At 46.2% G+C, this 12,979-nt stretch overlaps 1 protein-coding gene across 1 annotated transcript; it reads left to right on the forward strand.

Moving 5' to 3' along the window:
* Positions 1-10,502: 10,502 nt before the first annotated feature.
* Positions 10,503-11,699, forward strand: LOC148094115 (C2 calcium-dependent domain-containing protein 4A-like). The gene has a single exon (XM_087814504.1). The coding sequence runs from the start codon at positions 10,503-10,505 to the stop codon at positions 11,589-11,591; it is 1,089 nt and encodes a 362-aa protein (XP_087670630.1). The 3' UTR covers positions 11,592-11,699.
* Positions 11,700-12,979: the final 1,280 nt, after the last annotated feature.

Below are 12,979 nucleotides of genomic sequence, written 5' to 3' on the forward strand. Positions count from 1 at the left end.
GTTCATGGGTTGACGCTCCACCACTGAGCCACGCAGGCCGGGCTAAACAGAATTTTTTTTTAAAGAGTGTAATTATTAAAATGTGGTATGAAGAAGGAGCTGAGGATGTCAATTTTATTATTAGTCTGGAAATTAATTGATGGTCACTATGTTTGATTTCTCAGAGATTGAAAGACTTGGCTCCTTGGCTTGGAAGCAGTGCTGGTTGAGACTTGGTTCTTCGGAAACAGACAAGGTGTAGCCTTGACTGGTGTTGTCTTTAAGTCCCCACTTCAAGTGCATTTAACTGACACTTAGATAGCAGTAGTTATGGTCTGGGTATTATTCTAAAGGTTTTACCCTCTGGGTCCATCTCCTTGTCTATAAAATGGGGATGATATTGACATGAGTAATACCTTCTTCATGGGGTTGCTGAAGGGATTACATGTGGTTAATTAACCTATCGAAGATATTCATGGAGTGGTAGAGCCAGAATCTGGCTCTTAACTCTGTTATCATGCTAGTTTTCTTATACATTGAGCTCTCCTTCCTCAGCTTTCTCCCTTTCCCATCGGGTCGTCTTCTCTAGGTCTTCTAGATTGCCACAATGATGGAAATGAGATATGAATGAACAGTCCCTTTTAGTGACCTATGAAATTTAGAGCACTTTTAAAAGCGGTGTTCCATTTTTAATTTGTGGTAGAAAACAATGTTTTATTAATCTTCATTTAAATCTTGGTTGATTTGTCTGGCTGGGCGTGGCTCAGGGGTTGAGCATTGACCTAGGATCCAGGAGATCACAGTTTGATTCCTGGTCAGGGCACGTACCTGGGCTGCGGGATCGATCCCCAGTCGGGCGTGCAGGAGGCAGCCCATCAATGACGACTCTCATCAGTGATGATTCTATCTCCCTCTCCCTCTCCCTTCCTCTTTGAAATCAATAAAGATATATTTAAATAAATAAATAAATATCTTGATTGATTTAATCTCTCTTTAAGAATTTAAAACTTTACGAGTGAGGAGGGCCAGCATGTTTTGGAGCGGCGAAGAAAGACAGGAAGTATAACACTAAAGAAACTAAGAATTAGGAAAGCTTCCACCTTTTTATTTTCCTGTGACCTGAAAACAGATTTGAAATTTAGAGGTAGCTAAAGAGCTTTCCCTAGCTTAGCTTCATTTGAGTCGATTTTAATCACTTTGTGTTTTTTTAAATGAACCTCTCTGGGGTAACCATTGACCACATATGAATTACAACACTGACCATTTTTAAAGCTCAAGAAACAAAATAACCAAAATCAAAATGTCACTCATTGTAAACTACTTGCCAGATTTATTTCTCATAATGTGCACATCACCAGGGACACTGATTTTCTTTGTAGGGAATGGGCACGGATGCGTCTGTCCAAGGCTCAGTTCCACGCAGACCCACATTACTGAGTCCCTCCGTTGGCTAGTTCTTGTGCACTGCCCTGGGCCAGGCCTGATTTGGTTCTCCCTGATTTGGTTCTCCTGGTTCTTGGTTTTCCCCTTTCTACATAAATGCATTACTTTCTTACCAAACCCCTAGTTGTATGGCTTTACATAGATACCAAGTAGTGTTGGTTTCTTTTTGTCTGGCCCAGTGCTTGACGTATAAGGTCACCAGGGAAAACTAGTGTTACCAGGCTATATAGGCTTTTCGGTTTTTCTTGAGATTTTAGGGAACTTGTGTGCCCTGTGGGGTGTCTAAAGCCGTTTCTGTTTGCCCAGATATATCCTTTCCCAAGTACCCTGGCTCTGAAGTAGCAACTTTTTAATTTATTTAAATATATCTTTTATTGATTTCAGAGAGAGGAAGGGAGAGGGAGCGAGACAGAGAGAAACATCAGTGATGAGAGAGTCACTGACCGGCTGCCCTCCGCACGCCCCTGACTGGGGATCGAGCCCGCAACCCCGGCATGTGCCCTGACCGGGAATCGAATCCCGACCGTCTGGATCCTAGGTCGACGCTCAACCGCTGAGCCATGTCCGGCCGGGCTGAAGTAACAACTTTTAATACACTAGCTCCATTTAAAAGCTCCAACCTTGTGTCTTCATTTACTGATGACTCAAATTTATTGTCCACTTAAAGTAGCTCTAGTTCTCTCTCTCACCAGAAGTATCTATTTCTTGAAGGGGCGGTACTCTACAACAGAAATAACACATCTTCGTTTTGGTAAATCTGGAAAATACAAATAAAGATTAGAATCATGTATAATCCAACCATCCAGTCAACTTGCTGCTAACACTTTAGTGGAGAGCTTCACAGTGTTTGCCATATATACATTTTTCTCCCCAGAAACGGAGTCACTTAGTACAATCCTGTCCTTATAAACTTTAAAATTTTTTCTGAGCTTATAGTCTTTTATAACATCAATTTTTATGCTCTACACACAGGTATGCTTTAATTTATTCAATCTGCTGTTGTCCACAGATCCCATTCCAGGAGGATTTTAATGTAGGAGATGAGTGAACACCAACTAGAGACACTGAGATCAAGGGCCCCGTGATCTGATGTTTAACTGTCTCTTGATGGGAAGACAGGTGTGCATTTGTGGTCAAGTATGGGATAGATGGGCTCTATCATGTGGAGACTTCTTTGAAATTGTTCATTTCCACTCATGGAACAAATAGTGCTGTTATTTGCCCAGTACCAAGGTATGTAAATGTTGCATTAAAACCTTCTTGAGGTATCTGCTGTTTCACAATATATATACTTCACAGTGATATTAGGGCATTATAATAAAATGTGCTTTTGATGACATGAACTGAGAAGGCATTTATTTCTATAAAACATCTTTCAAAAACAATACAAATTAAGTAATATTGAGTTCTATTTGTAACATAAGGATTTCTTCATGCTACCTGGGATGCAAAAATGTCATATTATTTGGAGACCTCACTAATAAAGGGAAGCAAGAAGAAGTGTTCTATATTAATCACTAGAGGGTCTTTCAGTATTTAGACTATACCAAGGACCCCACGTCTTAACTCTTGACAAAGGGCTCAGGGGAGTGTGAGTAACTTTGTTGTTTAGTCTGCTGATTTTCTTTGAAGATGGAAATCGCAGCTATCCTGGTAGATCCAGAATCCATCTCTTATTCAATTTGGACAGTTCAGCCTTACAGCTTTGTTGGGTCTCTGTCACCCAGTCAAACACAGTGGCTAAGAAGGGGGTTCTTCAAGCTGGTTTGTCCCCACCTGGCTTGAAACATACAAATGGTGTTAACTTTCAAATGAGCAGGAAAATATGACTCAAGAAGACTGTCCAACTATACTCTATAAAGAAAGGGAACTTTTAAGGTGAAGTGGCCAGCGCAGCCCAGGGTGACTAGGCTTTGGGGACAGGTCCATGAAGTTGTTGGAGCTTCAAGTAACTTCTGAAAAGGGCGTTAACATCGCAGACTTTAGGCTTTTGCAGCAGTGTTTAGATCCTAGCCCTGTAGTTACAGTCCACGCATGTAACTTCAGGAGGAATGATTTAAACTCTCTGAGCCAAAATGTATCTTTAAAAGTTATGTAGTTATAACTATGCAGGATTGATGGCTTCCATAAGGGATATTTTGTAAAGGGCTTGGCTCAGAATAGGTGCCCACTATAGTTGTCTTTCTTCCATATTTTCCTTTTGAAGTTCTCATCTGTGTCTAAAAATTTTAACCTGATAGAGTAACAATGAGTGTGCTTACAAAATACTACTGTTACCTTACTACTACTAACAAAAAAATAGATAAGATTTACTAAGTAAATGCAAAACACTGTCTCATAGTGACTTTACATGGATTACTAATCAGCATAACCCTTGGATGTAGCTATAACTATTATCTTCACGGAATAGATGAATAGAAAAAAACTGAGGCTTAAATAAAGAAATTTGCCCAGGCTCACTACAGCTGGGTAGTGATGGAGCTGGAACAAGAACCCAGGCAGCCTGTGTTTTCTAAAAATGAAAAATCAAAATAAGTAATATTTAGTCCCCAGGGTCCACCATGAAATTGGAGCAGAGGTATGTTGCAAGTCAGATAACTATAGTTGTTTACTTCTGATTCTTCACCGTTAGCAACAGGTGACAAAGTTTGTCAATTTACAGCATTTGCTGACTTACCCATAACCTGAAATAATTTGGTAGAGTTGATTGTGGCTTTCAAATCAGGATCAGTAAGTCAAGTATAGCCAAGGGAGAGTAACCGCTGAGATGATATTTAAAATGTTGGATTATTTTCTAGCAACACTGTGTTGTACTTAGATGGCCAAACAGACGATATGGTTTATACATCCATATGGTCCTTGAATCTTTCTTACAGCATCCCCACCTCATGGTTGTCCAGACTGTTTGAATACCTCCAAAGACGGGGAGCACACAACTTCTTAAGGAAGCGCTTTTCACCTTGAGAGAACACTGACTGAAAATTCTGCTCAGTGGTGTATTAAGGACCAAAATGTGAAGAAGAAACACTTTTAGTTTAAAACGACATAAGAAAATAGAGAAAAATATCTTTATGACCTTGGGGCAGGGAATTATTCCTTAAGCAAAATCACAAAGGAAAAATGGATACATCTGATTACATTAAAAATTTAAAACTTTTATTTCTCAAAAGATATCATAAAAATATGAAAAGCAAGTCACATGGAGATGATATAGCACTTAAAAATGACTAAGAAGCAGTGTCTAATGTGTGTGTATGTGTATAAGAGAACAAACAACACAAAAAGAGGAACAATTGGAAGAATCTAGACACTCCCCAGGGGAAAAAAATGGAGACTGTTTTGATTAATCTTGATTTTTGTTTGTTAGTTTCATAAGCATTTAATATTTTTATATGTTTTTGTTGATTTCAGAGAAAGGGAGAGAGAGAGAAACATCAATGATGAGAGAGTCATTGATCGGCTGCCTCCTGCACGCCCCCGCCTGGGGATGGAGCCCGCAACCCTGGTCTGTGCCCTGACCTCCTGGTTCATGTGTCGATGCTCAACCACTGAGCCACACCAGCCTGGAGCCTGATAAACATTTAATTGTAATAATATTAGTCTGCAATTCTTTGTAGCTCTTTCAATGTGGACAAGAACAAGTTTGGTGGGAGTGTTTTTTTTGAAGTTGTTTCATATGTTTTTTGTAAACTGTTTTCAAAAGCTATACCTTCAAATGTAAATACAGACTTAATGTGCTTTAGCAAACTAAGCAAATTTGGAAATGTAACATGGGAAACTTAAGCCAAGGAAATTATTTTAGTAATAATAAAAAAAATTTACTGAGTCCTATTATGTACCTTGTGCTTTCTAAATCCAATCTCCAATCCTCACAAAATGGAAGTAATAGATACTGTTACTCTCACTTAATGGGTAACAGTGGAGCTCAGAGGGTTTTCCTAACTTGGCCAAGGTCACACACATAGCAAGTGAACCTAAACCTGAGGGACTCCAAAATCCACTGCCTTACTTGTGCCCTGAAGGAAGATCACACAAAAAGGGCACATGACCAAGCCTGCGCAGTCACAGAGGGCTTTCAGGAGGAAGTGATGTTTGAACGTAGTCCCAGCAGGATGAATAGGAGTCTTGAAGGCTGGTGTGTGTGTGTGTGTGTGTGTGTGTGTGTGTGTGTGTGTGTGTGTGTGTGTGTGTGTGTGTGTGTGTTTTGCAGGGCAGTGGGGGCTGGGAGGATCATATGGAAGGGATAGAAGTGAGGGAATATCTTGCTTTCAGAGAACAGCAAGTAAAGGATCAAGGGCACTTTATGACTTACAAAGTACTTGCCCGTGAACGTTCCCATGCTCTCTTCAGAAAGGAATTATCATCTTGCCCATTTTACCAATGAATATAAGGAACAATGGAGGTGACCTGCGCAAGGACACAGGAAAAGTAAATTGCTGAACTAGAGCTCAGTGTCAGCTTTTCTGACCCCAGATCCTGGGCTCCTTCTGTAGCGCTGTGGCAGTTACAAATCTTCACTGTATGATTTCAATTCTAACCTTACTTCTGGTTTTATCGCATCTTCCCTGCTATTGTTTTCCTTCTGTTCCAATTATTTCACCTACTTCTTTTTTATTTTATCTGATCATGTTGTATATATTTTTGTAAGCTGCTCAAACTAACTTTCAGTGACCCAGGACATAAATTGAAAGAAAAGCCCTTCAATACCCACAAAATAGAGATTGTTTCAATGTTTTATATTCCCTTCCATTTGGGCCTTAGGGAACCACATCATTACCCAGTCGTGATGCTGAGGCATATATAGTTTTGTACATTGCTAGTTTCATTGAATGCTCCATCAGACACACGTTTCTGTGTTGTTGAGTCTTCTTGATGATGATGTTCCAAGACTGTGTTTCTTTCTGTAAAGTGGCCCTGGCTATTCCCACACCACTGGACACTTAGACTGGTTCTTCGCTGGTTTTCCAAGGCTAGTGAAACTCCTGAAGGACTTCTCACTGTCCCAAGTTCCCACTGGAGCCTCTTTAAGGACCTTCACACCTTGTTCTTTCCATTCTATGTATCAATTTTTTTTTTAATGAGGTAACATTGGTTTATGACATTTAAGTTTCAAGTGTAGAATACATTATAAATTGTTATTTGTATACACTCACCACCAAGTCTAGTTCATTCAGAGTTCTTTACTCAGCTAATTACAAGTCTGATTTTTACCTGGTCAGGATCTAGCCTTTGATACAGTCCCTGGGTCTCTGTGATGTAATCACCTTCAATCCTGTTTTGGAACAAGGGATGGTTTAGATAAAGAGAATGAATACACTTCCTGGAGGGCAAGGATTCTGTTTACAAATGGTATTGAGACTGGCTGGGCCTCTCTTAGATGGATGGCAATGTCCTTTAGTTACTTCTTGAGCCTCTCCAAGATTAGGTTTTCCTTCTGGTACTCCCCAGATCAATGCCTCTGCACCTATGCCAGTCAATGCCAGCCCACAGCAGGAACCTAGAGAACAAATTGATCATCCACTGTGTGCCAGCTCCAGGAACAGCCCCCAGCCTCTTCCCACACCATATAAGCCAGATGCCAGAAGCAGTCTGGGGAGCCATACTCTCTGTAATTGTGTGCTCCTTGGTGCGTCAAGCTCCTTCCCTCTCCCCTTTCCTCTCACCCTGTATTTAGTAAACCTCCTCTGAATCTGTTTTGTCACCTCCCTTGATTTCTATCCTGGGGGTTGGGGGCAAGGACGCCTCTGCAGATGACAGCACAGCACTAATATAACTAGTGACCGCCTGCTTATGACAATTGCATGTTTTAATTGATTAGGTGCTTGTGTAAACAAGGTGTATAGTTTCAACTCAAAGCCTTGGAAAAAGGGTCTCTTTCTCTTTTATCTAGCTGCCTAGAGAGGAAACGGGTCTAGGATAAACAGCTTTGAAGGAGGCACTATAGGAAAGTGGTTATAAGCAGAGAAAATGAAGAGCCACGTGGATCTGGGTTTGAGTCCCAGTTTTGTTCTTACTGGATGTGAGCCTTTGGACAAGTTGTTTATCTTCTATGAGCCATAGTTTTTACATCCTGACCTTCTTTGGAGGGTTGTTTAGGGATTAAATAAGACCCAGTAATTATACAATGAGTGTTCAGGAAAAATTATTATTGGGATAGGCTTTTGTACTAACAACTTCAAAGCTTTGAATGTAAGGTGATGGTGGGCCTCATGTGGTCATGAGGCACAAACAATGAAGCAAGTGAAGTGATGAGCATTTTTCCACTGAGGGGTTGCTTTCCACACCTGTGACTTCAGAATCAGGAAGGAAGCCAAGCCTCTAACTATGGACACAGCCTGCCGCTATGAGTTTAAATGAATGAATGACTGGAGTGCATCCCTGGGTAAGTAAATTTTTTTTGTATCTTACTTTCTCTTCTGTAGAATATTGATTCGTGGAAAACTAACAGTTTTGGAAAACCCTCTAGATAGAGACCGTGTTAGTAGCCATGCTTATGTTGTTCTAGGAACATGGAAGTGCTCATAGCACAGTAACTCATATCCCATGTCCTGCTTTCAGTAGTATTTACCCACTGATGAAATATGTGTTCATGTCACAAGGACCTTCAGGGGGTCTAACTGGAAGTGAGCTGGCACATCGGTAGAACTTAATGCAGGTGGGCTCTGCTTTAGAGAAGACCATTCGCCCACTAATTTGCAGATTGGCCTGAGGAATCAAAGAAAAATGATTCCGTCAGAGCCCTGGGGACTCCTTTGCTTCCAGGTGAGGCTTCAGCAGGAATGGTTACTGCTCTCTGGCTGCATATGGATTCAGGTTTGCCCCATCATGAACACATCTACTAGAGGAAAAGCATTAATTACTAACCCAGGGAAAACATTAATTCTCCTTAAGGATTTGGAAATAATAGTACTTATTCCAAAGCAAGGACAGTGGAAAGTATTTAATACTAGACTAAGTTGTTTTAAGAATTAATATTCTGGTGTAAAATGCAACACTAGCCACACACACAAATAGTTTGAATGATCCTAGACAAGTCTCTTAACCTTAGCCTCAGTTTCTCCTCTGATCAACAGAAGAAATGTCCACCTTACTGGCTTGTTGTAAGAAAGAAATGGAGCCCGGCCGGGCGTGGCTCAGTTGTTGAGCATCGACCTAGGATCCAGGCGATCGGGGTTCGATTCCCGGTCAGGGCACATGCCCGGGTTGCGGGCTCGATCAATGACTCTCTCATCATTGATGTTTCTGTCTCTCTCTCTCCCTCTCCTTTCCTCTCTCTGAAATCAATAAAGATATATATATATAAAAAAAAAAGAAATGGAATAACACAGTTAGAGAGAGATGTAGTTAAAAGCACCTCACAGTCATAAGACCTGGATTGTAGATCAGGTTCAACACAATATAATCCATCAAATGTTTACTGAGCACTTATTCTATGCCTGGCATTGTATCCCCAGGTGCTGAAATTGGATAAGAGATAAATAAGACAGCCTCGCTTGTCCTTACATGGGGCAACTGGGCTGGCTGGAGGCAGACCCAGGTTCTGGATCGTAGCACTTGTATGTTTTACATATATTCATAATAGGTCCCCCAAACTCCACTCTGGTTGAGTTGCTCCAGTCCTTGCCCTCAAGAAACTGGTAGTCTATTAGGGAAGACAGATCTGTAAACCAAAAGTGCTAAAGCAACATGCTAAATGCAGCAATGGTGGAACACAGAATGTGTAGAGAGGGAGCAAGGAGGGGCTGATGAGCTGTGGTGGGCCGTTGGGTAAAGGGTCCCGAGGGGATGATGTCTGGCTGAATTATGGAAAATAAACAGGAGTTCCCACAGAAAGGAAAAGCGGAGAAAGGGCATTTCAGGTAACAGGAAGCATCACACACACAGCCAAATAAACAGGAAATTGCTAGTTCCTGGTTGTACCATTAGCTAGCTTTATGTAACTTTTATGGAATTTCCTCAAGTCCCTCTGGCACTTCCAGTTTTCTCATTTTAGAAAATAAAGGTTGGGGGTGGAAAGAGGCAACCTAGATTTTCTGTAAGGCACTTTCTAACTGGATACCTTCATGCGGGGCAGAGAGAAAAGGGCTAGCTTTGGAAAGATCAAGTGTTATTTTTAGGGCATGAGCCTGGAGCCCCATGTTTTGTGACAGTCAGGATGACAGGCGGAGCCTGCAGTCATTGGGGGAATTTGCATGCATTAATTCACCCACTTCACCAGCACCTAGGGCATTGTCCGAGCCAGGCCCCGTGCTGTTACTGAAGCAGAGACGGGTAAATAACTAATAGAGGAATTCCACGGAAACCATATTGGTCTATGGGGGTATATGGGGGGTGGGGGGCGACAGTAAAATAGAAGCCCCTGGGGCATGTAAGTCACCTTCAGGGCGCCAGGATTTAGCTCTTAGCAAAACGGGAATTTCCAGTTTCCTCCTCCCGCTGCACCCTCTCCAAGAGGCCGCCGCCTGGGGGCTGCGCACCGTCCCTCGGCCGCACGGCGAGGCGCGCTCTGCACCCACAGCCTTCCACAGGCCTGCGGGGCTCCGGGCACGCAGAGCGGGTGCAGTTCCCGGGGCTGCCGGGCGGCGCCAGTTCCCGCAGCCGCTTCGCTCACGTCCGAGCACCGGCCGCGGGGCCGACACGCGCCTCCGGGAAGGGGCGGGGAGGCGGGCCGTCGGGGCTCCAGGGGGTGGGCTCCCGGCCAGGGGCGGGGCCCGGGCGCCGTATAAGAGAGGCAGGCGCGCACTGTCCCGGACGCGGTGCTGAAACTGGCCTCCCAGCCGGGACCTGGAGGCGGCGGACACTGACCCTGCAAGTCGACCCAGAGTGACTGAGGAAGGAGAAAAGGTCTGATTCCTATTTTGTCGTTTATTTAGTACCAATGAATGGAAGGCGGGGCTGGTGTGTGGGTGCTCGAGAGCGCGGCTCACACTGGCCTGGGTGGCAGGCGCGTTGGCATCCTCGGAAGGCCCTGGGCAGGGGGTCCAGCCAAGCCTCCAGGGGCCCCAAGTGCCCAAACTCAACAGCTTCTCTCTCCCCCGCAGGAGCGCTTCTTCCCGCCGCTCCCCGCCGCGCATCGGACAATGCGGCTGCTCGGGAAACTCCGCGCCTCGGCCGCGGGCAGCGCCGCCCCGGAGCCCGCCTTCTCCAACGTGCTCACCCCCGGCCGCATCCCCGAGTTCTGCATCCCGCCGCGGCTGCCCGCACCCTGCGCGCCCGATTCTCCGCCCCCGGCCGCCGCGGTGCCCCGGCGGTGCGCGGCTGAGCCCGACCTGTGGCCCCGAGGGGCCGACGACGGCGCGGGGCGCACGGACTGGGACCCGCGCTCGCAGGCCGCGCTCTCGCTGCCTCACCTGCCCCGCGCGCGCACCGCCTACGGCTTCTGCGCGCTGCTCGAGAGCCCGCACACCCGCCGCAAGGAGTCGCTCTTCCTCGGGGACCCCGGAGCCGCCGCGCTCCTGCAGCCGGACGCCGCCCCGCCTGCGCTCCGCCCGCGGGCCCGCACCTACGCCGGCGGCGGAGGAAGAGACGCCCCCGTCGAACCCCCCAGCGGCGCCCCCGGAGACACCCTCCCACGCCGGAGCGCGCTCTCCCCGCGGCCCCGCGGCCCCCGCCTCCTGCGCGCCCCCGAAGGGCTGCTGAGCCGCGCGCTGCGGGCCCGGAGGAGTCGCGGCCTGGCCCGCGCCCGCTCTGTGTCCAGCGAGGACCTCAGCGCCAGCTCGGGGTCGCCCGCCCGGGCCCTCTCCGCGTCCCCTCCGTCGGCCCCCGGCCCGCGGCCCGAGCGCTTGGAGGCCGAGGGCACCGTGGCTCTGGGTCGCGCCGGAGGCGCCCTGCGCCTGGCGGCCGAGTACAGTCCGGCCAGCGGGCGCCTGTGCCTCCGCCTGCTGCGCCCCGAGGGCCCCGCCGGAGGCCCGGCCCAGCCCCGCACCATCTGCTGCCGCGTCAGCCTCGTCCTGCAGCCGCCGGGCAAGACGCGCGCGCAGCGCGGCGCGGTGGTTCGGCGGAGCCGCAAGGCCGCGTTGGACCAGGACTTCTGCTTCGACGGGCTCCCGGAGGACCAGCTGCGCCGCCTGGCCGTGCGCGTCAAGGCGGAGGCCGCGGGCCGCGGGCTGGAGCGGGGCCGCCTGCTGGGCCAGGGCGAGCTGCTGCTGGGCGCGCTCCTGCTGCTCTGAGGCGCCAGGCCTCGGCCCGCCCGGGGCGCTCTGTGCCCGCCGGGGGCCCTCGGACACTCACAGCCGTTTTGTACAAAATAAACGTTATTTATTCATTTTTCTATTTATGATCTTGCTTTGTTGACATTTTATTTCTTGGATGTCTGCTTTTGTCATTGTTTGTTGGTAGGGAAGTAAAAAATAATGACGCCCTCCTCTATTCACACCTTCCAACCCCCTTTTCCAGGCTGGAAGAGAGAAGGGAATGACACCCAGCTGCATTGCTTTTTCTTCCTGCTTTATATCCATGCTGAATGGTTTATGGGTTTAAAAATAAAAGCTATTCCTTCAGAGTCACGCCCAACGCTAAGATTCATATGTAGCACACACACGCGCACAGCGACAGACCTATAATGAGGTAACCTTAATGGGAAAAGAATTCCTTTCCAATTAAGAAAGAACAGAATTCTTTTGAAAGCGAATCTTCAAAAATTGCTGAGGAAAAGGAAAACCGAAGGCCCTAACTCTGGATAGTGATGTAGGGAATATATACTCCTCCCTTCCTTCTCCAGAAGGAGCCCTGGGGAATCTTGTTATGTCAGAACAGGAACCTTGCCTTCCTGAGAAAATTGATATTTTTGTGGCATTATTTCCACCTGGCTATGTGTCTAAATTACATAGTATTTAATGGCTTTGCTATAGCACTTCCCAGATGAGTTGGAATTTAAACTGTTTTTTGAACACTGGGTTCTAAGAGAGAGCTTTTAAATCCAATTTCTTTTCATTTGTTGACTCAACAAACAGACCTGAGCCCACTAGAAACTGATTATGCCCAAGAGGGTTTGCCCTTCACCAGAGGCATCTATGTATGGTGTGGTGGAAAGCACAATGGGGGGTGTGGGGGTGAAGACACATAGGCCTCAGTATGTTTATGCCACTTGCCCCTTGTTTGAAACAGGAAAAATCCGTTAATCTCCTCCAACTTCATTTCCTACATCAGTGAAATGGGGGCATTAATACCTACCTCACAGGGTTTTGTGAAAATATGCCTAATATTCCAGTAACCCTAAGTACATATGAACTATGACAGTATACTTCAAACGGTGCTCAAGAATGTTCCAGAAAATGAACTCCTTCGCCTCTCCTTTATTTCCAGTTATTTCTTCCTGTCCCTGCCGGGCCCCTGGCAGAATGGTTGGCTTCTTGAGACTGATGGGGGGGTGTGTGTGCAGGGGTGGGAATATAGAGCTCTGTAGGACCAGAGCGGTAACTGTCCTCCTAAAAGATAATCTGCGTTCATTTGGCATCAGAAATGCCTTTAACAGTGTTATTACTCGAATGAGATTCTGGTCAGAACAAGTAAAATAAAACCCTAGATTTTGAACATAATTTCAAAATGGACAAATTAG

The sequence above is a fragment of the Miniopterus natalensis genome, chromosome 1, assembly GCF_054644295.1.
Source record: "Miniopterus natalensis isolate mMinNat1 chromosome 1, mMinNat1.hap1, whole genome shotgun sequence".
NCBI lineage: Eukaryota > Metazoa > Chordata > Mammalia > Chiroptera > Miniopteridae > Miniopterus > Miniopterus natalensis.